At 40.4% G+C, this 25,712-nt stretch overlaps 2 protein-coding genes across 2 annotated transcripts in view; one reads left to right on the forward strand and one right to left on the reverse strand.

Moving 5' to 3' along the window:
- The window catches only part of LOC129817525 (lethal(3)malignant brain tumor-like protein 3), a gene marked incomplete in the record, with an annotated part of 53,261 nt that extends 34,046 nt beyond the window's left edge, over nucleotides 1–19,215 (reverse strand). Inside the window, 15 exon segments of the mRNA XM_055872870.1 lie at nucleotides 1,811–1,925; nucleotides 5,422–5,532; nucleotides 5,687–5,772; nucleotides 6,904–6,980; nucleotides 9,336–9,487; nucleotides 10,175–10,266; nucleotides 10,950–11,085; nucleotides 11,428–11,532; nucleotides 11,840–11,934; nucleotides 12,199–12,283; nucleotides 12,911–13,058; nucleotides 14,093–14,258; nucleotides 15,478–15,589; nucleotides 17,235–17,359; nucleotides 18,962–19,215. Of these exon segments, the coding sequence (XP_055728845.1) occupies nucleotides 1,811–1,925; nucleotides 5,422–5,532; nucleotides 5,687–5,772; nucleotides 6,904–6,980; nucleotides 9,336–9,487; nucleotides 10,175–10,266; nucleotides 10,950–11,085; nucleotides 11,428–11,532; nucleotides 11,840–11,934; nucleotides 12,199–12,283; nucleotides 12,911–13,058; nucleotides 14,093–14,258; nucleotides 15,478–15,589; nucleotides 17,235–17,342 (1,588 nt within the window).
- Nucleotides 19,216–21,546: 2,331 nt separating this feature from the next.
- tmem244 (transmembrane protein 244) lies at nucleotides 21,547–24,568 on the forward strand. Its single transcript, XM_055873528.1, has 6 exons — nucleotides 21,547–21,809; nucleotides 22,212–22,297; nucleotides 22,592–22,668; nucleotides 22,811–22,936; nucleotides 23,492–23,536; nucleotides 23,712–24,568. Exons 1-6 carry the CDS (start codon nucleotides 21,705–21,707, stop codon nucleotides 23,807–23,809), a joined length of 537 nt encoding a protein of 178 aa, XP_055729503.1. The 5' UTR covers nucleotides 21,547–21,704; the 3' UTR covers nucleotides 23,810–24,568.
- The last annotated feature ends 1,144 nt before the right edge of the window (nucleotides 24,569–25,712 follow it).

Raw genomic sequence — 25,712 nt, forward strand, 5'->3', positions numbered from 1 at the left:
TCAAATAAGCAAAGAGAAATGACAGTCCATCATGAAGTTTAGTCAATCCTGAAAATGTCAAGAACATTGAAAGTTTCTTCAAGTGCAGTTGCAGAAACCATCAAGCGCTATGATGAAACTAGATCTCATGAGGACCGCCACAGGAAAGGAAGACCCGGAGTTACTTCTGCTGCAGAGAATAAATTCATTAGTTACCAGCCTCAGAAATTGCAGCCCAAATAAATGCTTCACAGAGTTCAAGTGACAAATACATCTCAACATCAACTGTTCAGAGGAGACTGTGTGAATCAGGACACCAATAATAAGAAGAGATTTGCTTGGGCCAAGAAAAACAAGCAATGGACATTAGACCGGTGGAAATCTGTGCTTTGGTCTGATGAGTCCAAATTTTTGATTTTTGGTTCCAACAACTGTGTCTTTGTGAGACGCAAAGTAGGTGAACAGATGATCTCCGCATGTGTACTTCCCACTGTGAAGCATGGAGGAGGAGGTGTGATGTGTGGGGGTGCTTTGCTAGTGATACTGTCATTGATTTATTTAGATTTCAAAGCACACTTAACCAGCATGGCTACCACAGCATTCTGCAGGAATACGCCATCCCATCTGGTTTGCGCTTAGTGGGACTATCACAGGACCTCAAGGCTGTGTAAGGGCTATTTGACCAAGAAGGAGAGTGATGTAGTGCTGCATCAGATGAACTGGTCTCCACAATCACCTGACCTCAACCCAATTGAGATGGTTTGGGATGAGTTGGACCGCAGAGTGAAAGAAAAGCAGCAAAAAAGTGCTCAGCATATGTTAGAATTTCTTCAAGACTTTTGGACAAAACAGTCCAGGTAAAGCTGGTTGAGAGAATGCCAAGAGTGTGCAAAGCTGTCATCAAGGCCAAGGGTGGCTACTTTGAAGAATCTAAAATATCAAATATATAGATTTGTTTAACACTTTTTCTGGTTACTACATGATTCCATATGTGGTATTTCATAGTTTTGATGTCTTCAATATTATTTTACAATGTATGAAATAGTAAAAATAAAGAAAAATCATTGAATGAGTAGGTGTGTCCAAACGTTACTTGTACTGTACCTAGTGAGACATTATTCACAACATGACTTCAGGCAAACCATCCGAGAATAATGTTACAAAATCTATTGGATTCATGTAATGCTAATGTGCAGTACAGTGTCCATATTAGGATAGCCTCAGAGTCACAAGGAGTAGGTGTCAACCTCACAAGGAGTTGGTACTAATGAGAGCCATACAGGTAGAGAAAAAGCAGATATTTCCCTGGATCTGTCCTTTTGACACGAGTGAGCTGCCATGTGAAGCAGTAGCTCTCTCTCTGAGAAACCAGCTCTGTACTCTGAAATATGACGGCAGTATCGACTTCTTCACTCCACGTTTCCATGGACACCATTACACAGGGAGAAATGATCAGGAAGGGGAAGGGGAGGCAGAGGGAAGTTCATTGTTCTGCTCCCAGCATCCTCTGGGTAAAATACAGGATATTGACCAGAGAAAGAGTCAGGACTCAGGAGCCATCCAACATCTTGAGTTATTTTGAGCAATTATTTTCACAAACAAGGCTTCAACTACTTCTTAAATATAATGACGGCAGATCAGATTAAAACAATGCAAAGATGGAACCGTCTTTTCAGGGAAAGCATATTACGCCATTTATGATGGAATGGGATGAGAAAAAACAGCATCAATGGAGGCCTGGCTCTAAGTGTGTCTTCTATGAACCTTAGGTCTTGAACTGAGGCAGGGAGCTGGACATGAATAGATTAGGATGAGTCATAAAGCCACTCACTGATCGGGGGCTGGAGGGGGTGGCCAGTCTTAGCACACCAGCCCGCAGGGTGGATGTCTGGACTGTCTGTGTCCACCCAGTAGTCATACTCATCTGTCCAGCCATCAAAATGGATCTAAAGGAACACACAAACCAAGGACAAACAGTCACAGTAAAATAGCTAAATTTAGAAATGTGGCGAAAAGAGCTTGTCAAAACCATGGTAGACATGATAAGAGCATGTCTTGGAGCTGAGAAGCAGAAATACTGATTGCGCCAGTCTACCTGACAAGTATTGTCTCCGACTGAAGCCTCTGGCGCTGCCTCTTACAGCTTGCTAGCCCTGCTATCTATGTGAGGCACACACAGCCTAGTTGATCACTATCTCTCCCTCCATTCTGATTCACACTCCTGACAATGAGAGTGTGCTTCACAATGTGGGGCAAACAAGAGGAGACAGGAGCACACCAGGGAGTTGTGGAAGGGCAGACCGTCCTAGTCTACAGCCTTCTTCCCTCCCTGGCTGAACACCCGCATTACTATTTTACAGTTGAAGACAACATGAAATATGAAGCAAGTGATGGTTTACAGAGGAACTGGAGAAGGGGAAGCAGTAAGATAACGCATGTGATTGTTGAAGGACAATCAGAGCATGAAATGCATGTAGTGTTGGTTTGTGTGTGAGTGATAGTGATGGTGGGGATGCAAGGAGATTTAGAGAACACTGCCTTGGAATGGTGGTGGTGGAATGGAAGATAAAAGTCAGTCCAGATCACATCTAAAGGCTTGTATATAAATGGAGGAGTGAAAGTAGAGTACAGTTTAGGGGTTAGGATGTATTTAATATATTTGTGTGTGAGTGTGGGGGGAGGTAGATCAGCTTTAATGTTGTTGATAGGTCTGGGTTCTATCAATTTAACTGTTTGCATAATTTCTAATTCCCCTTACTTATGCATTTTCCCCAACCGTATCACCCCTCTCCTGACTGGAGTAAACTAACTGATAACAATACTTCTACTTCAACTCAGCTATTTTCGCTCACATGTACGGTACATGTAGTTAAACAATTATACATCTATTCCTAATTTCCTCATTCTGCAAGTTCTGAATGTTCACCCACAGCGGGTAAATCCACCATTCATTGTGATATTAACTCCGACCCTCCAATGTCCACAGTCTAACCCATCTTTCCCAGTATAATACCATTTTGTTATTTCCTTTTGCAATACATCCATCCCTCCACTTGACTGTGATGTGTTATGAGGGTCCTGAACCTCCCTATTTGTAACATTTCTGACGATATTGCCCTAAAAATAAATACTTTACAGAAGAGTGTAATGATATTTCACATTGACTGATCGAGTTCTTTCAGATCCCCTAACAATACAGTTTGCAGGCCCATCTGAACCCTGATATTATGACATAACAACCATTCCTGGCATAACATCCATTCCTCCAAAAGCGAGCTGCCAATGGACAGTACCAGAAAACATGTTCTATTGATTCTGTTTCCTCGTGACAGAGTCTGCACAATGCTGACTGTTCAATGCCCCATATATTGAGTATTCTTTTTGTAGCAAGGATTTTATATAATAGCTTAAAATGAAATTAATGCCTGCTCTTTCCATGACATAGACTGACCAGGTGAATCCAGGGGGAAACTGGGGGGTAGTTGCTTGTGTGACATAATAATACCCTTCTTGTAAATATTTTCCAAGAAAATTGTTGTTTTCTCTATCAGTACAGTGGAGTTTAGCCATATTATTTGCTGTAATATTTGATCTGCCTTTCCTTGAGGATGAAATTGAAATTGTAGCAAACTCTTTATGGCTTAATTTAAAAAGGAGGATACTTAAACAGGGATCCATTGTCAATAAACCGAAAATGTATGGTTTTAATCTGCAAAAAGGCAAAGAGCCCACTCTTAAGCATAGGATGGGCCTCTCTTAGTAAACAGTTGGATTTAGATATCATTTTTGACCAATGGAGGCTGTAAGAGAGGTTTAATGCCTTAAAATTGAATAGTTTTAACCTTCCAAACTCATGTTCGTTTTATAAAATGAAACAGGCATATTTATCTGGTTTACAATTCCAAATAAAAATAAACATTTTGTCTCTCATGATTTGAAAAAATATGTATACTGAGAATGAATCAGAGAATGAATCAGGGTAATCTTCCAGTAGGTGGACAGGTAGGAGTTAGGACTTTAGAAACCTGAGGGACTGTATAGAGTGGAGATATGCTATGAAGGGTTATTTTTTCTCAATGGACAGAAGGGTTTAGACTGAGATGACTGAACAGTATAGACATAAGTAAGGCAGAGGTAAAGGCATTGACATACTGTAGGGCCGGAGAGCAGGGGAAAGAAAGACTACTCTATGGCCCATCAGCAGGAGCAGCAGGTTAGAGAAGAGGAGAGAGAGATGAGAGAAGGGGGAGGTGACACTACTGCCCTCTGCGGATAGATACCTGTCCTGCACTAATGTCCCAGCACAATGCAATCACCTCATGACTCCCCAGCCGGCTGGCCACTGGCACTAAACTACTGTTCACATCAGAGTTCATGGAACGTGAAGCTTATAGTGCTCCTCAAAATGATCTCACGGAGAAAGTCAGGCAGATGTTCATTTGACACCACTCGGGTTCCCGAGCTGTCTAAGGCACTGCATCTCAGTGCAAGAGGCGTCACTATAGTACCTAGTTCGGATCCAGGCTGTATCAGATCCAGCCGTGATTGGGAGTCCCATAGGGCGGCGCACAATTGGCCCAGCGTCGTCTGGGTTTGGCCGGAGTAGGCCGTCATTGTAAATAAGAATTTGTTCTTGACTGACTTGCCTAGTTAAATATAACAAATTACATAAAAACCGTACTGGGACAATGGGATGTGACAATGCCAGGGACTTTAATCATTTTTCAATTCATTCCCAATGCAGTACATAAGTGCATTTCACTTATTTGCCATATACAGGACACTTTCATTTCCTTCAAACTTTCTATGTGAAATTCCTTGACATTTTTTCCAGTGAAATTTTGAAATATAGGCGCTATACAGGACTCGGATTAGGCATATAACTCTCTAATCTAAGATTATACTCTTTCAAATCTAAAAAGTGACATACTGTAGTTCACAGTGCAGATGAGTGATGTAATGCCTAATCCTCCTGTACAGCTGAACTGAACCACACACAACACCTGGTGAAACTCATCTCCCGGTCTGAGCTACAAACTAGTGATGGGAGGAAGGGAGCATTCCTAGTTATTGACACAGATAGAAGTGTTGCTACAGTTGAGTGACACTGCCATTTTGAACGAATCCAGTGTGGAGTGCAGATACTGTAGATACCGGTAGACACAGGGGTCAGATAGACACAGATAGATAATGATAGACACAGTGACAGGAGTCAGGTAGATCATAGTGTCTCAAAGCTCTCCTTGGGGACCCCCAGACATTTCACTATTTAGTTTTAGCCCTGAACTAGCTCTCCTGATTCACCTACTCATTGGCTTGATGATTAGTTGACAAGTTGAATCAGGTGTGCTAGCTCTGGAATAGATCAAACACATGGAAGGGCTGGGTGCGCGTCCTAAGGAGAGGTTTACAGTAGATAGAGAGTGATAGATATATTCTCACTTGGATCCTGTGGTCCTCAGTGTCTACCACGGTGGCCACTCTGACAAGCATGGGGTTCCTCTTGTCCACCGTCTCCAGCTTCATGAGTGGCAGGAAGGTGTGGGGGGGTTTCTGTAGAGGGAGAGGGGGGTGTGAGGCCGCATGTCATATGTCACTCTGCAGCTGGCAGACAGCCAGCTAGGCTACTCTAGTAAATTGTGTTTGGATGTGGATGGGGGGCTGCCACATCGTCTTACGGGCCGAGGATAGAGAGAGACAGCCTCACCCCTTTGAAAGCCCTGGCAGGGGCCGGTGATGAGTTGGTCTCCTCCAGATACTTTCCCCAGGAGAAATCCTTGACACTGGGGTAACCTAGAGCAAGGAAAAAGATTGATCCAGATTGAGGATGTAATTACTATATGCTATATTATGTAGTGTGTGGGCGGGCGGGCAGGTAAAGTCCCTTGTGCTTTCTGGTACTCGAAACCATCTGCCTACTCCACAGTGGAATAACATAATTTATAGATCAGATCATCTGTTTGGAAACATTTCATGGGTTTTTGTACTCTAACACGGAACCCAAACCAGCTGCGCGCGTGCGCCATCGTGCATACATTTATTTTGTCCCCCTACACCAAACGCGATCACGACACGCAGGTTAAAATATCAAAACAAACTCTGAACCAATGACATTAATTTGGGGACAGGGCGAAAAGCATTAAACATGTATGGCAATCTAGCTAGTTAGCTTGCACTTGCTAGCTAATTTGTCCTATTTAGCTAGCTTGCTGTTGCTAGCTAATTTGTCCTGGGATATAAACATTTAGTTGTTATTTTACCTGAAATGCACAAGATCCTCTACTCCGACAATTAATCCACACATAAAACACACAACCGAATCATTTCTAGTCATCTCTCCTCCTTCCAGGCTTTTTCATCTTTGAACTTGTATGGTGATTGGCATCTACACTTTCATAGTATTACCACAACAACCGGCAAAACACTTTGTCTTCCAATCACCCACGTGGGTATAATCAATGAGGAGGTGGCACGTGGGTCCCTGCTTCTATAAACCAATGAGGAGATGGGAGAGGCAGGACATGCAGCGCAATCTGCGTCACAAATATAAAGGAGTTCTATTTTAGCCCTTGGCAACGCAGACACTCGTTGGCACGCGCGAGCAGTGTGGGTGCAATAATTGAATAACATGGATTTCAACATTTATTTTGCGACGCTCGCACACGGTCTGGTCAGCATGTAATAGACTGGACAATTCACGTGCGTGAGCGTCGCAAAATAAATGTATTAATCCATGATACTCAATTATTGCACCCACTGCTCGCGCGCGCGCCAACAAGCATCTGCGATGAAAAGGACTAAAATAGAACTCCTTCTATTTCTGTTTCCGTGTATAACTGTATGGTCAGTCATCATTACACACTATATCCTGGTATCTACAGGACAAATAGTGACAATAATGATTGACCGGAGTTAGTATGTCACCTGGAGGGGTCGTGAGAATCCTGTTGTTGTCTTGACACCAGCCCACTGGGTGGATGTAGGGACTGGTTGCATCACACCTACAGAGGAGCAGGAGAAGGACAGTGGTAAAAATGCCATCAGCTCACCAATGTCAAATTTCCCCCTTTCCTAATGCCTTGGCGGCAGTTAGCCTAGCCATTAAGAGGGAAAGGGAATATCTAGTCAGTTGCACAACTGAATGCATTCAAGCGAAATGTGTCTTCCACATTCAATCAAACCCCTCTGAATCAGAGAGGTGCAGGGGGGCGCTTTAATCGACGTCATCAGCACACGAGGAGCAGTTGTTGGGGGTTAACTACCTCGCTCAAGGGCAAAACAGCAGATTTTTTTTAACTTTCCAGCTCTGGATTCAAACCAGCGACCTTTCGGTTGCTGGCCTAACACTCATAACCACTAGGCTACCTGCCATTCGGCATGAAACTGAAAGGATGGGATAAATGTGGAAAGCATTCAGTTGTGCAACTGACTAGGTATCCCCCTTACCCTTTCCCCCTATCTCCATAAACTGTTAAGACATGAAGTTTATGATATGAATCCTCACTGTTATGAGTGATTGAATAAGGATCATGTTAATGACTGAGAATACAGACAGAGGAATAGATCAACTGACAATGTGACAGAGTCTGACCCACTGTGGCGTGCATTTAGCCATGATGGCATGTTATGCAACATACACTTTGATGTATCGGGACATTCAGAGTGATAAAGGACACTTCTCTCACAGCTTCCTACGAATACCTCTCTGCACAACAAACATCAGTAGGACAACATTCACCCATCACTGAATGATGGAGGGCACATCATTGACCTGATGAGTAGCATTGTTTAGGTGCAACTACAGGTATTAATACTGTTATGATGCCGTTATTGCATCGGCATTGCTGGTTAAATTGCAAGGGCTTGCAAATCTGTTTAGTATATTGCAACCCTCCTTACTTGTCCAATAGGCTGTTACTGAAATATCTTTGGAGAGTTAAACTGTTTACTATTTCACCATGTACTCAACACACTGTAAAGCCAATCCCTATTGTGGTGTGCCAGTGTGGAATAATCTCAGTAGTGCAATGGGCTTTTACTAGTCCTGTATTAGTAGACCGATTTATAGACGTCTTCAGCACAGGAAACCAAAAAACTCTGTATCGCCGCACTCCCCCCTAGTGTCCTACTCTCTGGCCAGGCCAGGGTGGAGCAGAGTGGAGTGGTTTAGCTGCTCTCTGGCCAGGCCAGGGTGGAGCAGAGTGGAGTGGTTTAGCTGCTCTCTGGCCAGGCCAGGGTGGAGCAGAGTGGAGTGGTTTAGCTGCTCTCTGGCCAGGCCAGGGTGGAGCAGAGTGGAGTGGTTTAGCTGCTCTCTGGCCAGGCCAGGGTGGAGCAGAGTGGAGTGGTTTAGCTGCTCTCTGGCCAGGCCAGGGTGGAGCAGAGTGGAGTGGTTTAGCTGCTCTCTGGCCAGGCCAGGGTGGAGCAGAGTGGAGTGGTTTAGCTGCTCTCTGGCCAGGCCAGGGTGGAGCAGAGTGGAGTGGTTTAGCTGCTCTCTGGCCAGGCCAGGGTGGAGCAGAGTGGAGTGGTTTAGCTGCTCCCTGGCCCGAGCTGTGATGTTGGAGTTGCCTGTGACTGGCTGTGACTGGCTGATGTGATACGTAGTGACACCACGTGTGAGAAAGTCATCTTCCTGGATGAGTCTGCTCCTACCTTAGCCGCTCTGGGCTCTACTCTTTCTCTAACTCCTCTCCTCCTTGACATTTATTGACGATCCTCCATAATTCAACCAATACAAGCTCCTGCATCGTGCAGATCGAGACTTCCTCCTGGCTGGCAATTTAAATCCACAGCTGGGAGAGTTCAGAGTGGGCACGAATCGACAGTAACGACTGTAACCACACACGCAGTTCTCAGTCAGAAAAAGCCACACAATGGTGACAATCAACAAGGGTTGGAGTGATGAAAACTGAGGGGAGAAACGGAAGCATTAAGAATTGTGAGAGCCAAACAAATGCAATAAGAAACCAATAAAAGGGAGAAAGAAATAAGACTAAATAATTGTGAGAAAAGTGATATGCGTGCCAGTGTCAAAATAATAATTCATGGTACAGACATTTTTGTCTTCCAAATCTGAAAGCAATAATGCAGATTCAAGTGATGTAGCATGTTTGATTGTGTAAAATATGAATAACAAACACTTTGGTAAGAGGCAATGATTTTCTCCTCCCAGACACAAACCTTCTGTTATAATAATCTAGCACCATCTAGTGCCCAATTCTGCAACAAGCTAAACCAACACAGACTCCTAAGCAATATGATTATGATATGGCATCAGTTAACACAAATCACTGCTGGTGATGATACAGTGCTTTGATTTTGAGTACTGAAGCAAATGTAATCACAAAGTTAGACATTACCAGAAGTCATAGCTCTCATCCCAGTTATCAAAGTGCACCAGGAATCGACTGTCCACCATGTCTGTTACTGTGGCAACACAGATGAAGGAGGGGTTCTTCTTGTCAATGGCCTCCAGCTTCATCCCAATTCTGAATCCTAAAGGGGTGACAGTCTGGAAAATATACATAGGACAGTTACTCAGAGGTAAAAGTTACTTCATCCATAACCCTACAGATATAGGATCTTAATTTGATCACCCTGTTGCAGGATAACTTTCGTGCAATGCAGGACATTTTAAACTTGTAGTGTATTCTGAAGTTTGTAATTTCCACTTAGAAATGTCAGACTTATGAAAGAATGTATCAATCCCTACAAAAAAGGTCAATTAATTATAATCCACATTTCCTGTTGCTACAGGATTATTTTCCTGCTGTAGAAAACCACACCTGTACTTTAAACCCTTTAAACTGCACATGCATCTGCGTCAAATCTATGTTGAATGGGCTGATGTCAAGTACTGTACTTCAATGAATGATGTTTAGTCTTAACTAAACAGTTTTACCTAGTGGTGGTAAAACACTACTACTAAAGCTATATGAAAGTGGACACATTGAGATTTTGTGTCAGAGAATTTCGGGTGGAGCAAATGCTTTTAAAATGGGAGTCATCTGTTGCCTGATGAATGACAATGGAGATGATTGGCAAAAAATTAATGCAACTCGTCCGAACTCGTCCCGAAAATAGTTTACTTGAGTTGTACTTCTGACGGTCAAAAATGGACAATGATGTATGTCGATTTCATTTGTGTTCATGCATCTGTGTGTCCCCGGCCTAATCTAGGTCTGTAGGCTTCTCTTACCGTGTTCTGATTCTCAAACAGGGCCTTGGGAGCTGCCTGGGCTTTGCTCTGCTTGATGTATGACGACCAGCCGAACTCCTCATCCTTCATACCTGTCCATCCATAGAGAAATGACAAGGATTATACTCACGTTTCCATAAAGAACTGGGGGGAAATTATTTTACTCCTTATTAAATATCGCTGGTTAAATTTCAAGTATGCTAGTAATCATACATAAGTCATATAAATAAAATCTTTGTGTTCTTTCTGTTTTCAAAATAGTTTAGAACTGTTTTCCAGTTTTCATGTTGCCATGGGTAACCTGCTTACACACCTGCTTGTCAAAGTATACCCACTGTAACCATCCCTGAATGACTAGTCTCACATACAGATGTAGGATTATAATTTGATCACCCTGTTGCAGGTGAACCTTCCTGCAATGCAAGAAATTTAAAACGTGTAGTGTATTTGAGGTAAAAAATTCTGAAGTTTGTCATTTCTACTTTGAAATGTCAGACTTGATTTTCCCTTACAAAAAATGTATCAACCCCTACAAAAATAGCCACTAATTATAATAATCCACATAATAATAATTGAAGTTTCCTGTTGAAGCAAACTGGCTCAAATTAAATCGGGTGAGCAATAAATCAAATACAGCAGGAAGGAAATACTAATGAGAAGAAGATGAGGAAGTGCTAAAGTAACAGTTTGAAAATATCCCATCCAAAATGACAAGCAATCCATACGTTATTATCTTCTCCAGGTGGATATCTGTCAAAGGTAGCATGTCTCTTACCTTTGGGGGGGTGCAGCTTGTGTCCCGTTTTCTCACACCATCCCACAGGGTGGATGTCTGCAGAGTTGGAATTCACCCAGAAGTCATAGCAGTCCAAGTTCTTGTCAAAGTGAAGCCGTATTCGGTGTCCTGAAACCTAAACATGGAAGAAGCATTAAGCATCTTCATAGCGAACATGGTCATCCTGTGTTTGAAGTAGCAGCATACTGACCAGACGTGCACATGATGCCAAAATAGAAAAGTAAAAATTCAAAACCAAACAAGCATTTATGGTCGTATAAATACTGTAATTTGCTAAATGCCATTGCATAGCAACACATACAGTACATGTTTGTGAACACAACTATTGCTATGCACTGGAACAAGAACAATGACAATGTAGACTTTGCTTCAGATCATCCCAAAGCTGAAGATATCCATGCCATGAGTTTAGACTCCTCTGAGAGGGCAGCGATGATGAGTCGAGGTGAGAGGTTACCTCAGCTACAGTGAGCACACAGTACATGGAGGGATGTTCTGGGTCTACACCCTCCAGCCTCATCCCCACCCGGAATCCATTCTTACTCTGGGGGAAGGCCTGGTGCTGAAAGGAAAATGGGACATAATTAGTTTAAAATACATATTCCCAGACTTATGTACAATAAATAATGAACTTAACAATGTTGCTGTAGGAAAATAATAATATGATTAATGAGTTGAATAAATGAACTCTAAACATGCAGGACACAATGTAGGCCTTGTTGTGACATTGCATATAAACGCTGCATGACAAGCTGTAAAGGAGAAATAGGAGAACGATTAGAATGACTCGAAGGAAACAGAGAATGATAATGGGTTAGACCTCAGTTAATAACCAATTCTAGACAGGCCTGGGGGGTATGATAGCTCACCTCTTTGAACAGTTTAGTGGGGGCAGCGATGGCTTTGTCCTGCTCCAGATAGGAGGCCCAACACCAAGACTTCTTCTTCCCTCCATATGGAACAGCTGCCATAAATAATGATTTGATTGTAACAAGCAATAAATTAAATTACATACAGTTTGTGTGTGTGCAATGGCAGTGATTATATGAATATAGTGATTTGGAAATAGTGAGAAGATTCTGTCCCAAGAGACAGTCCCAAATGGCACCCGATCCTCTATATAGTGCTCTACCTTTGATCAGGCCCCATAGTGCACTACATAGGGAATAGGGTGCCATTTGGGACACACACCTCCCAGGTGTCCCTTCCACTGCCTGTCTCTACTTACTGTGTCTCAGCAGGGCTGCATCCCCCCTCCGCTTCCTCCTGCCTCGCGGAGCGCCACGCGTCGTCTTCCTGCTGTCTTTCTCCTCCTGTTTGATGCACAAACAGCAGGATTTACACACTAGAACACTATAATACTCAGGAACATTCTAATAAGACTAAGAATACTCACAAATACAGTATAGACTAGAGCAATGTGATATGTTGGTGCTTGCAATCAGCACAGTGTTTATGAGGTAGTATGGAAATCATTCTGAATTTGTGTATACATTGAAATGTTTCCATTTTGAAACATTAATGATAAATCAGAGACTATCAGCGAGTTTTCAGCACCAATCAGGTCACATAATTTTGTGAGAGGTATTAATTTCGTATGAGTTACGACACCTCGGCAATAAAAGACATGCAAGGCTAATGTATCATCCCTCACAATCTTGTGCAATCTGGAGTGATGCAAAAAATGTACAGACTGAGAGCTCTGGAACTATTTGTCTATAGCGTCTATAAATCACATAAGCAATATCTACAAAATGTGATGAAATATCAAGAAATATCAGTAAATGTCTTAAAATGTTGGGAGTGATTTAGTAGGTACACAATGTCTGTAAAAGTGAGAGGGGGGGGGGGGGGGGGGGGGCATGGATAAGAATTCCGGATAACAACATTGGTAAAAAACTAAAAATCCAATATTCCTTAGAGTATAAAGTAATACTGACATAGTCCTCATCATGGTCCTCAGGCAGGACCTCTGTGGTGCTCATCTTGTCAGCTAGGCTCTCCTTGTACTGCTGCAGAGGCCACTTACAGCTGATACCCACCACCTCCCCATTGCTCTTAGACACCTCTTTCTTCAGCTTCAGCTCACTGCAGTGGAAAGAACATAGAGTACCAGTGATTTAGAAACTAGAAGGTTTCTAAAAGGTTATGCAAAAAGGATTATCATTGTTAAAAACTATAGTTTTAGTAACAACTCAACTGGCAAATTTTTCTGTCAAAATATCTAAAGTATGACCAGCACAAAACAGTGTTCATTCACGGTAAATAATTGAAGTCAAAAATGTAAATGAGGACCACATGTATTTCATATTCATAACGCATTGCGCCTACATTGACTTATTCCTGGTGATGGCTGACTATGAATAATCGTATCATCATCAGCTATAAAATGGGTAAAATCCCCCAATTTTTTTATTTATTGTAATCTAACTCAAAATGTTTCTAATTACGTGTAATTAACTATTTATTATAGGATGCATAGGCAGTATTTTCCTTTCTCTGTTGCCATGGCAGTAGTAAATCCACAGAGGGAATACCACTTTAAGATGTAACGTTCTGTTGGCAGCTTCTCCTCCTATAAGACAATGGATACATGGGGCCCACGGCAATGCAGCACTGGCTCTCTCTCTCTCCAGATCAGAGCATGCATTAGCATCACCACTAGTCTTTACATTAACTAACTGATCGATTATTCCTGGCTTCCACTCTGCATAGGATGGCTGGCCCCAAAAACATTTTAGGAGGGAGACTCATTGATTTTTTTAAGCATATGAAGGATGTTTATAGTTGTTCATATGAGCAAATTGAGAAAGAGAAAATATGATACCAGTAAAACATTTTTTTATCTATATTGGTGTTTCAAAATAGTTTGAACATGATAATTTGGCATCAGTGTATGATATCAACATTGACTATGTGAGTCTGTCACCACTATTATTTCAGTGTACTGTACATAAGGGAAAGTTATTACAAAAGGAATAACCTCAAAAGCGCAATAAACACCAGTTCAACTACCAGAAAGTAGCATAATATTTCCCCACAGCATCAGGCAGACACTGCAGTTAGGACCAGACCAGACCCCCTGGACCTAATACATCTCTAGGCCTTCCCAGCCCACTCACTCTTGCTGGTCCTGCTGCAAACAGCGCTCGCTGCAGTGAAGGCAGTCAGACAGGAAGTCCACGGGGGAGCCCTTCCTCTGGCAGCGCACACACACCAGGCCTCTCTGGGCCCACTGACCCTCCTGCCTCTCCTCTTTCACCGCCACACACGCACTGTCTGAGAGGGCTGGGGAGGGAGTGAGAGAGGGAGAGGAGAGAGAGAGAGAGGGAGAAAGGGAAAGAAAGAGAAAGAGTCAAAAAGTCATCTTCACCCATCTCCTGTGTGGCTAATGAAACGTTTCAAAGCTCAGAGTCAATAAGAACAGGGTAATGGAATAATGTCAAAGGATCCTAAAAAATGGTCAAATACTCCAGTCACCCAAGTCATATGCACCGCAAGCGGTACCGGAGCGCCAAGTCTATGACAAAAAGACTCCTTAACAGCTTCTACCCCGAAGCCATAAGAATGCTGAACAACTAATCAAATGGCCACCCGGACTATTTACATTGACCCCCCCCCCCCCCCCCATTTGTTTTACACTGCTGCTACTCTGTTTATTTTCTATGAATAGTCACTTTACAAATTACCTTGACTAACCTGTACCCACACACATTGACTCGGTACCGTTACCCCCTGTATTTAGCCTCAATATTGTTATGGAAATGTTTTGTGTTACTTTTTGATTGATTTGATTGATTTTTTACTTTAGTTTATTTAGTAAATATTTTATTAACTATATTTCTTGAACTGCATTGTTGGTTAAGGGCTTGTAAGTAATGTGACAAATTAAATTTGATTTGATACCCTACTTGATATTTTTTAACAACAATATAGCCACGAGCTAAACTAACACATACATTAAAGGCATTTGAGATCTCAGCTAATCAGAAACGCTCCAATAGATAGCTGACAGCTGACTACTTTTAATGATCATTATTCATCACTTTCTTAGCTTTGAGCTCAATTTAACTGATTCTCATACCTATAAGGTGAGACACAATAATGACAATGTAATATTCTGGAAAATGCATATATCAGAGGTATCCTAAACTAAAAGATGAAAGCATTTTTCAGACAGCACAGTTACCCGATGTAATTATCTGGTGTTGTGAATAGTCATAATAACAAAGCCACCACTACTGATGTGAAGTCGTTTCTTGAGAACTGTGTATGTGGTATGTGATAAGGTAGTGAAAACCGTCAGTTAAACATGCTTACTTGAAAGAGGAAGATGAAAGAGTAAATATATGCACATCCCACCAGGTCAGGTGCTAGAGAGACAGGTGCATATTATGTAAGATCCCAATGGGGATACAAACATTGCACATGTGTAGGCTTACATCTCACAAATATATCCCTGTTGGGAGCATATCAAAGTTGTGTACATTGAACCATGCCATCTTACCCTCCTGAGCAGTGGGCACTGCCCATGTAGTGGTAGCATGAGACTTCTTCACCCTCTCATCATCTCCCTCCTCTGTTAGGACCTCCAAGACTCCAAACTCATTCACCTTAAACTGATAAACATAACACACACATATGTGAGGAGTAATTATATTTAGATGAATACTGTGATTAGGGCCATGCGATGTGGTCAGGAAAAATTAAAACTAATTATGATTTTTACAATTTATGATGTATACATTATATATAACATTGCATTTGTCATTACAAAAACTGCTCATTTAATTTCCTTATAATGTTTCCTTTTTCTGCTAGGTATAATACAAATATTTACAGTACCAGTCAAAAGTTTGGACACACCTACTCATTTATGTTTTTACTATTTTTACATTGTAGAATAATAGTGAAGACATCAAAACTATGAAATCATGTAGTAACAAAAAAGTGTTAAACAAATTATTCAGAATAGCCACTCTTTGCCTTGATGACAGCTTCGCACACTCTTGGCATTCTCTCAACCAGTTTCATGAGGTAATCACCTGGAATATATTTAAATTAACAGGTGTGCCTTGTTAAAAGTTAATTTGTGGAATTTTTTTCCTTCTTAATGCGTTTGAGCCAATAAGTTGTGTTGTGACAAGGTAGGAGTGGAATATAGAAGACAGCTCTGTTTGGCAAAAGACCAAGCCCATATTATGGCAAGAACAGCTCAAATTGGCACAGTGAAATAACAGTCCATCATTATTTTAAGACATTAAGGTCAGTCAATCCGGATATTTCAAGAACTTTGAAAGTTTCTTCAAGTGCAGTCGCAAAAACCATCAACCGCTATGATGACAAAGTCTCTAATGAGGACCGCCACAGGAAAGGAAGACACAGAGTTACCTCTGCTGCAGAGGATAAGTTCATTAGAGTTACCAGCCTCAGAAATTCCAGCCCAAATAAATATTTCACAGAGGTCAAGGAACAGACATATCTCAACATCAACTGTTCAGAGGAGACTACGTGAATCGGGCCTTCATGGTCGAAATGCTGCAAAGAAACCACTACTAAAGGACACCAATATGAAGAAAAAGACTTGCGTGGGCCAAGAAACACAAGCAATGGACATTAGACTGGTGGTCGAAATTTTAGATTTTTAGTTCCAACCGCCATGTCTTTGTGAGATGATGAGTAGATGAACAGATGATCTCTGCATGTGTGGTTCCCACCGTGAAGCATGGAGGTGTGATGGTGTGGGGGTGCTTTGCTGGTGACACAGTCATGATTTACTTCAAATTCAAGGCACACTTAACCAGCATGGCTACTACAGCATTCTGCAGCAATACACAATCCCATCTGGTTTGAGCTTAGTGGGACTATCACTTGTTTTTTAACAGAACAATGACCCAACACACCTACAGGCTGTGTAAGGGCTATTTGACAAAGAAGGAGAGTGATGGAGTGCTGCATCAGATGACCTGGCCTCCAAAAGCACCCAACCTCAACCCAATTGAGATGGTTTGGGATAAGTTGAACCGCAGAGTGAAGGTAAAGCAGCCAACAAGTGCTCAGCATATGTGGGAACTCATTCAAGACTGTTGGAAAAGCATTCCAGGTGAAGCTGGTTGAGCGAATGCCAAGAGTGTGCAAAGCTTTCAATGTAGAAAATAGTCAAAATAAAGAAAAACCCTTGAATGAGTAGGTGTGTCCAAACTTTTGACTGATACTATATATATGACAATATTGAACCTTTTTGGCTATTGTGGTGATCTGTACCTTTAGCTCACTCCCAGGTAAGGTTCCAACACCATCACTCCAGTCCATGGCACCATACACATCAAAATCAGGGGTTACTGCATTTGTGATGTTTGTAGACTCATCCATATTAAAAATGGTTATATCTGAAATAGACAATGATAGATGAAGCCAAGCCAGACAATAAATAATGCACTGCATAATAAATATGTCATAGATCTACATAAACTGACTTTAAAAGGCTTTTTATAACATTAGCTAACTAAAGTGCAACTCAAATGAAATAAAGAAAAACAAAGTGACGTTCCACAGAGCCGATTGGCAACAATGTTTCAATAACATTTCACAGAGCTGCTTTGCAACAATGTTTCACTATTGTCGAAACGTAACAGCGGAAGCCATGTGATTGGAACTCGATGACGTACATCAACCACTAGAGGTCATTGCTGACAACATTAGGACGACTGCGTTGGAAACTTTCAGACCCTATTCAACAATGAAATCACTGAACAAAAAATCGAGACGAAAATGTCTAATGTATTTTATAGAAAATATGAATTATTGATAGTTTATGCAATATGATGCATCAATATTGCTGTCTTTCAAATACAATTCCTGACATTGGGGTAGGGTATAGGCTATAATTTATGTTTTATGTATGCGCCTATAAGCTATAGGCATTCAGGCAGTTACAGTAGCCTATATCAACAGCAAATCGTTGACAGTCATTTATGAAATTGCAATATGAGAGTAACTTCAAATTGACGCAAACATATAATTTAATTTACAACACAAACTATTTGAAGGATTACTCCTATCTGCTAAACGTCAAAATTGCATTTTATGCGGGAATACTTTTTTGAATGATCCAAAAATATTATTACAAAGGAAAATTCCGCATGTTGACTGTGCACATATTCTTCTCCATGTGTGTTAGATTTTATAATCAGATGCTCACTACCGGTTATGAGCGTTATTCATATTTATTTCGAGCTCTTTGAGTCAAATAGTTTTTATTACGAGTGGGATTAAATTATTCGGTTGGGCGCAACCAGTTCGCATTTCCTTTGTATTCCAACTAGGAGTGTTACAGGTATGTAGTGATGTCCCTTAGCAAGACGCCCAACATGCATTGTATCAGATCTAAACACTTTTCTTTGCTCTGATACTATTTAATGTGTTTTAAAGGCAGTTTCCCAAAATGGCGGAGCTGGAATATACTCTATATAATTCTCACCGGCAGGCCTGCAGACTCGTTGCACTACAACAAAAATTATATTTAACTGCCTTGACAGCTTTTTGGAAGGAAATGGTGATATAAATATTTTAGTCCAAATCGCTTGTCAAGCGCACAGTTCCTCCTTTCCACATCCATAACCGGGAATTACACTGAAGCGCATTATTCTTGAAAGAGTACAATATACCATTATTATATACGTCTCCAATAGACAAGAAATGTAGCGCAACATATTTTCTATCGATTGCAGTAATTTTCGACGCAACTTTTGTTACAATTTTAGAACGCAATAGATTAACGCTTTACATTGAACCTCTTCCTGGCTGATATTATTGATGACACGTCCAGTCGTTTTGTACTTTATTGCTAAGTTTTGGTCAAATTCCGTCGCAATGAACCTCTCACGAAAGTATTAGACTACACAATAGATCACTAATTACAATAAGACATAATTTCCTGCATTAACTGTTTTATCCTAAAGTACATTTGTTTTAATTTGTCTGTTTCTTACCCAAATTCTCCCACGAGTACTGACAAATTGCCCAGGCAGCCGTCAATGCGCATGAGCGTGGCTCTGAGCGAGTGCTTGCAGTGAGTGCCCCAGCTAGACTGAAGAACACATGATGGCAATATCGAAAGTTTTAGCTGGTTGAGTAACAAAATATTTATAGATTTAACCATTATTTGTCGCATAACGTTACCATCGAAATAAAAGCACCAGCAAATGATTATTGATGGGTTGTGGATATTTGGAGAATGAAATATGCGATAATGGGAATACAAGAGCACGAATACCATGTTACTAAAAATACAACCCAGTGTGCTTGTCGACAGTGAAACGGGGTGACTTGCGAAATAGCACAAAGAACGTCAGAAAACGTTTCACTACCGACATTGTGTTGTATCCTAGTACGTAGTGCGCCATCAACACATTTTCAATTTTGTGCTTAGGTTTATAGTACGCAGCAAGCTCGTTTTCGTTGCATTTGATATACTAAAATGAATCTGTGCTTGTGAGTCCTGTGCAAGAAACCATGCAAATATTGGTGTACAACGTTTCTTTATGTCATGCTATAGTTCCATTACTATATACAAATTGGCTCAACTTGATGTAATGACATCAAAATGAAAAACACTAATAGGCTGTATCCATGGCCTACTTTTTAATTCAAATACCTTTATTAGACTTCTAGTTAGTTTATCTAGTTGTTCCAGTAAAAGTAGCAGTACATAATAGAATACATAACGTTAGAGTAGAATACATTATGTATGACTTTCATCAGTAATGGCTGTCTAGAGACAAATGTACAGTAACTATCTGTGCAGATTTGTAGTCAATCATGCTTATCATTACCAATGCATGCAGTTATAAAAAAATGTATGATCATGAGTATGACTACTTTTTCTATAAAATCTTTCATGCTTTGTCTTCAGATTATTATGGGCTGCTCTGTGAGAGCATGTCTGGCTAATGCATACTGCATTGGGTGTTACTGCTGTTGCATATCACCATAGTGTACATTTAATTTGTTACTTTTGGAGCTCAATTTCAAATCATAGAATGTGCATATTGGAATGGCATGAGGGTAAAGATTTAATTGGGAGCCCTTTCTTGCATATGACTGAGTATTTAACTGAAGACATGCTTTGTGTTGGTGATCTGTCTCTTTTCTAATGCATTATTGGCGTCACCGCACAATCCACTCACTGTATAGAACATTAGTGATTAGTGAGTTACAGTGTCACTAATTCGCTAAAAAGAAAAGAAGCTCAAATGATGCTGTGCTGAGGGTTATTGTCAAAAGGCATACTGAAGACTGGGTTTATGACTGGGATAATGATTTAAGTGCTTAGGACTTGTTTGCTTTCTCTCAAAGTTCTGTCATGGTTTTAACAACCGTGTAGCAGGAGCCTGTTCAATGTCTCAACTCTCATTCAAGAATATGTTCAGTTTTACAGAGATCATATGTCGTAGCACACACACAGCAGATTCTCCAGTGTTAAATCAACACTGTAGAGTGTTACATTTAACATTGTTCCAGTGTCTATACAGTCCACAGTTTTCAGTGTTAAATTAACACATTGCTAAGTGTAAAGTCGTATTTGCATATTTCCCAGTGTGCCTTTCCTATTGACTGTATTCGTTAGTGACAGTGACATCGTTGTTGCATTCATTCATTTTCAGTCCTATGGACTTCACCAAGTGAGATCCTAAGCAAATATGTTATCATTAAACTGTAATTATTTAAGACAATACAATACATATTTCATAACGCCTTATTTTGAGGGCCTAGTTGTAACCTAATGCAGTGACCTGAAATTCATGCTGGCTTGCAAAGTGATCTGTAATTCCTATTGGAATACAGCTAGACTGGGAATATCCAACATTTGGAATTTGTATTCACCTGCAACCTGTATTCAGAATGACTGCCTGGATTGGGAAGATTAAAATATGAGACTACCTAAAGCATCAAAACTGTAACAACCATTTCAGTAACCGGTGTAATAAGTCCAAGTAACAGATTGGATTAGTTTAGAAAACGTTATTTATATTTGAGTAGCATAAGACTAATAAATCAATCAATATACGTGAAAAGCACAGTTACTGAATCAAACAGTTCTAAAAACCAACCTGCAATAGAGCTCAACTCTGGTTATGAATGCCAACACTCTGGTTATTTTACACCAATGAGTGTTAAATTAACACTTACAGAGTTAACTTCACTCCTGAATCAACCATAGAAAAATTACACTGAAAAATCTACACTAGGTAACACTGGCCAATTTGCTGTGCAGTATGCTGTAGATCAACTGGCCAGAGAAGCAGACAATTCCACTGTTCTAGAGAAGTGTGTGACCTATTTACATTTAATTTACTCAGAGTCATGTCGGGCTTGCCTCCTGGTGCTCCAGCAGCTGTTACAGTATATACACCCAAACAGGCCAACACCACACATTAATAGCCTAAAAAATAATACCGTCCAGTGAATATGTATGCAGTGACATCAGAGTGATGTGAAGAGAGGTTGGTTGTCACCCCACTCAGGTGTATTTCTAGCCACTGTGTGTTGGTGATGCTGTAGAAGTGGTCTGAGCCTTGGGGCGTCCTTTATCCAGCCTGGATTGAGACAGGAAGCTTTTTGCGTGTGTGTAATCCCATTAACCATTAAGACCAGCCCTCATCCCCTGGTGTGTTTGCTCTACTGTAGGCGGCCTTCTAGCGTCTCCACTGATAAAAGAAAAGGCGGCCATTCATGTTGTTGGACTACTGTTGCAGGTGTTGTGGGTATTGTGGGTCTACTCTGAAGCGCTATGGACCAACATCAGTCAAGATCAAGACCAACGTCAGTGAAACATGGGTAAAGACCTTGGACTTCAGTTTTGGATACCACAGGAAATGTAGTAGTAGAGAACTACAGGAGGTGTACATGTTTACCAGTGTCTACTTAGTGTGGCACTGTGTACATAGGTCATGTGCTGCTGTAGTTTTGTCAACACAGCTCACTATTCAAGTTAGAGCATTTGGTATAGAATTCTACTACCTTTCAGTGAAATGACTGTACCTATCTGAGTTCAGTTTATGCAAGTATTTCAGTCCGAAACTTTCTAAATGGCCTTTCTTTTTTGTAGATTTGTGGCAACAGCAATGATCAAATGAATCCATATTATTATGGATTATATTTGAGGTTTTATTAAGAATGAGCATCTGACATTTTGAGGGTCTTGTGTGACGGAGTCTGATGTGATGTTATGTATTACAGATTGTTCTCCAGAACTTGCTGATGTGCATAATATCCTTCTATGCTGTTTACTACATAGTGGTCAGTCTCTGCATTGGTATTCTCAGGTGAGTCTAAAATAATAGATATTTTCCACAATATTCAAATGAAGTATATCCTGTCTTTCATATAGTTTCATTGTCATATGTTGTGGTACATGATTGACGTGTACTTCCTGTCTCATGAACACAGAAACTACCCACAAAAAATTGCACAGTGTCTGCATGGAACCCTCATTCTCGTTTCTGCCAAAAAGCATCACAATATGTCTCCAGTGCTACCTCACACATTTACTGTAACTACAGTTAACAGCAAATATACCATTTATGACCCAAGTTTCTCATTATTCATCATCTCTGCAGAGTACATGAGGTTGACAGCCTTTTAGCACCCTTTGACTACACAACACAGCCATCATGGCAAAGTCCAAAATACCTAGGTGAGTTGATCGAAGACTCTGCTTTATTCTTGTTATTCAGTAGTTAGCAACATCCCTTTTTTAGATAGACTACCTTGAATTCTGTGTGTTCATGTTGGTAAGCATGTTGGCTGAGGTGTGTAGTTTTCTATTTCTTGCATAGTGACAGTGATCTCCATGGAGCTGACCTATCTTTTGGGAGGCCTGATATTTGCGTGGATTGTCGAGGAGTGGGTGTGGGACTACGCCATCACAGTCACACTAATCCACATCGGTCTGACGGTAGCAGGTAGGCAGCAAGAGAGCAATTTTTACAAGTATGTACATATGGTCTAATCACTGCCTTGTGTATATGCAGCTGTCTACTTTGTATTTAAATCTGTGTCAAGCACCATGCTTCAAGAGTCCCTCTTTCTATTGGTTAAAATCAATTAATGTCGCTAGTGTGATGGCGTCTGTCTGTCTGGTGCTGCCTGTGCTCTACAGTAAAGCCAGGTTTGATAATAGCAAACACATCAATGACTCCACATGAATCTACTTCCCACCTGTCACACTTTTTAGTAGATGATTTAGTACCAGTTTCAGTATCTGCTAATGAATTAGATTAAAATAACAAACAATGTCAATGTTAATCCTATCATTGAATTGCTGAGATTTCAATCTACAGTAGGTTATGTTATGCAAGGTTGTAAGGCCACTTTAGTATAAACAGGCTTGTCAGAAGAACATCACGATCATACAGTTTCATAAGCTGACAGAAAGCTTGATTTGATGTATTAGTTTATTTGATATGGTTGAATATGTGTCATATTCAATTACTATCCTGTCTGTTTCTTTCATCCAGTTATGTCTGATTTCCCGTCAACAGAACATTATTGGATTGCCCTTGGTAAGGAATCATACTTGATTTCAATCAATTTGAAGCCAATACAAAACATGATTTGTTGTTATATACACAGTATTTTGATCATCGCATTAATTAGTCGTTCTACATTTATTTTGCAAGTGATTCAATAGTTGATGCATTCAAATAGGTCTATCCTTTATATCCACTTGTGTCACAGGTTCTGGATTGGTGATGATGATTTTCGGAGGCCAACTTGTAGCATACAAGCTTTTCAGGAATAATTTTGTGTATCCGGATGAGCTCCAAAATTTCTAAGAAAAACATTTTGCTTTTCTTCTACAAAATGATGTAGGGTGAAATATTTTTTTATATTCCGTTTTTTTGTACTACACAACTTTGGTACTCTGTAAATCCACACATTATATTTTGCAATTAAAGGTTGTTTGGAAGGAATTCTTGAGAATATTAAACACTTCTTGCCAACAATGTTCTTGTTTTTGTGTATCTTGTTCATATCCTCCTCCATGCCATTGGAAATAATGAGTCATTTACTCTTTTGAGATGAAATAAACACAAGTGTTGTTGCTGTGTTATTAATGTAACAAAGTGTTATTGCTGTGTTATTAATGTAACAAAGTGTTATTGCTGTGTTATTAATGTAACAAAGTGTTATTGCTGTGTTATTAATGTAACAAAGTGTTATTGCTGTGTTATTAATGTAACAAAGTGTTATTGCTGTGTTATTAATGTAACAAAGTGATACTACTGTAACAACGTGTTATTACTGTGTTATTAATGTAACAAAGTGTTATTGCTGTGTTATTAATGTAACAAAGTGTTATTGCTGTGTTAATGTAACAAAGTGTTATTGCTGTGTTATTAATGTAACAAAGTGATACTACTGTAACAACGTGTTATTACTGTTATTACTGTAACAGTGTTATTACTGTGCTATTACCGTAACAAAGTGTTATTATTGTATTATTACTGCAACAAAGTGTTATTACATTGACATTTTAGTAATTTAGCAGACACTCTTATCCAGAGCGACTTACAGGAGCAATTAGGGTTAAAACAAAGTGGTATTAGTGTCTTATAACACATTACCTAATTAAAACACTAAGGAACCTTAGGGATAGCACAGTGGTGATTGTTATTAAGCCTGAGCATCTGTTGTCTGTTAAAGCCCTTGGGATTAAGCATGCTTAGAATTAGCAGTCAGTCAGTCGCTCCTCCTTACTATTTTGAATGGTGTCATTTCAGTACTGAAGCGCACATCCACCTCTTGAACAGGTCAGTCTGCTGATCATTACAGTCTGCAATACTGACAGTAGTCACAGTTGTAATCCCAGTGACCCCACATTTACACAGACACACCCCAGACAGTGAAGTAAATCAAAGACTCAACTAAAATAATTGAAAAGCTACAACAGGAAGTATATCTACCCATAATATGTTAGTCATTTAGCAGTCACTCTTATCCAGAGTGACTTACATGAGCAATTAGGGTCAAATTAAGGACACAGGCAGATTTGCCACCTAGGGGATTTGAACCAGCATCCTTTTGATTACCTGCTCAATGCTCTTAACCCCTAGGCTACCTGCCACACCAACTAGTTTCACTCCATTCTTGTACCTGCGGGTGTAGATTTCACCTTGGTAAGAGCTTTGCTCAGATCATAGGTTCCACACCTTTCCAGATGGATTGAGATAGGGCGTTATTCATCTAATATCAAATTTATATAAGGGTTAAAGTCTTAAGTAACATGCCAAGAATATAAATGTTTCTGTTTAGTGAATTGACACAAGGTTTTGTTATATGCTACATGTATTTCAAACACTTGATCAGAGTAATAGTAGTATTAGTAGTACTTATTAGGATCCCCAGTTAGCTGCTGCTGAGGCAGCGGATACTCTTCCTGGGGTAAAAAAGGGATCAAAACATAAAAAATAAGATACATAATATACATAATATACAGTACATAGCACTACATGGGCCAGGAGAGATTGAAATGCATGTTATTGACATTCGTCCTCTGTGTACATCAAAGTGCAATACGTGCTGGTCTGTCCTGGAACAACTGCAATTTGCCTATGTCCTTCTTTGCCGCACCTGACCACATAACTGGGCAGTAGTCCAGATGCGACAAAACTAGGGCCTGTAGGACCTGTCTGCTTGACTTAGATGTCAAGAAAGCAGAGCAACGCATTATAATGG

The sequence above is a fragment of the Salvelinus fontinalis genome, chromosome 20, assembly GCF_029448725.1.
Source record: "Salvelinus fontinalis isolate EN_2023a chromosome 20, ASM2944872v1, whole genome shotgun sequence".
Classification (NCBI taxonomy): domain Eukaryota; kingdom Metazoa; phylum Chordata; class Actinopteri; order Salmoniformes; family Salmonidae; genus Salvelinus; species Salvelinus fontinalis.

Excerpts from the sequence above, each read along its gene's own strand:
- tmem244 (XM_055873528.1), top strand. The coding sequence starts at position 21,705 with ATGTTGTTGGACTACTGTTGCAGGTGTTGTGGGTATTGTGGGTCTACT. Across the intron at positions 22,669-22,810 it reads GCAAAGTCCAAAATACCTAG|TGACAGTGATCTCCATGGAG; the intron begins GTGAGTTGATCG and ends TTTCTTGCATAG. Across the intron at positions 22,937-23,491 it reads CATCGGTCTGACGGTAGCAG|TTATGTCTGATTTCCCGTCA; the intron begins GTAGGCAGCAAG and ends TCTTTCATCCAG.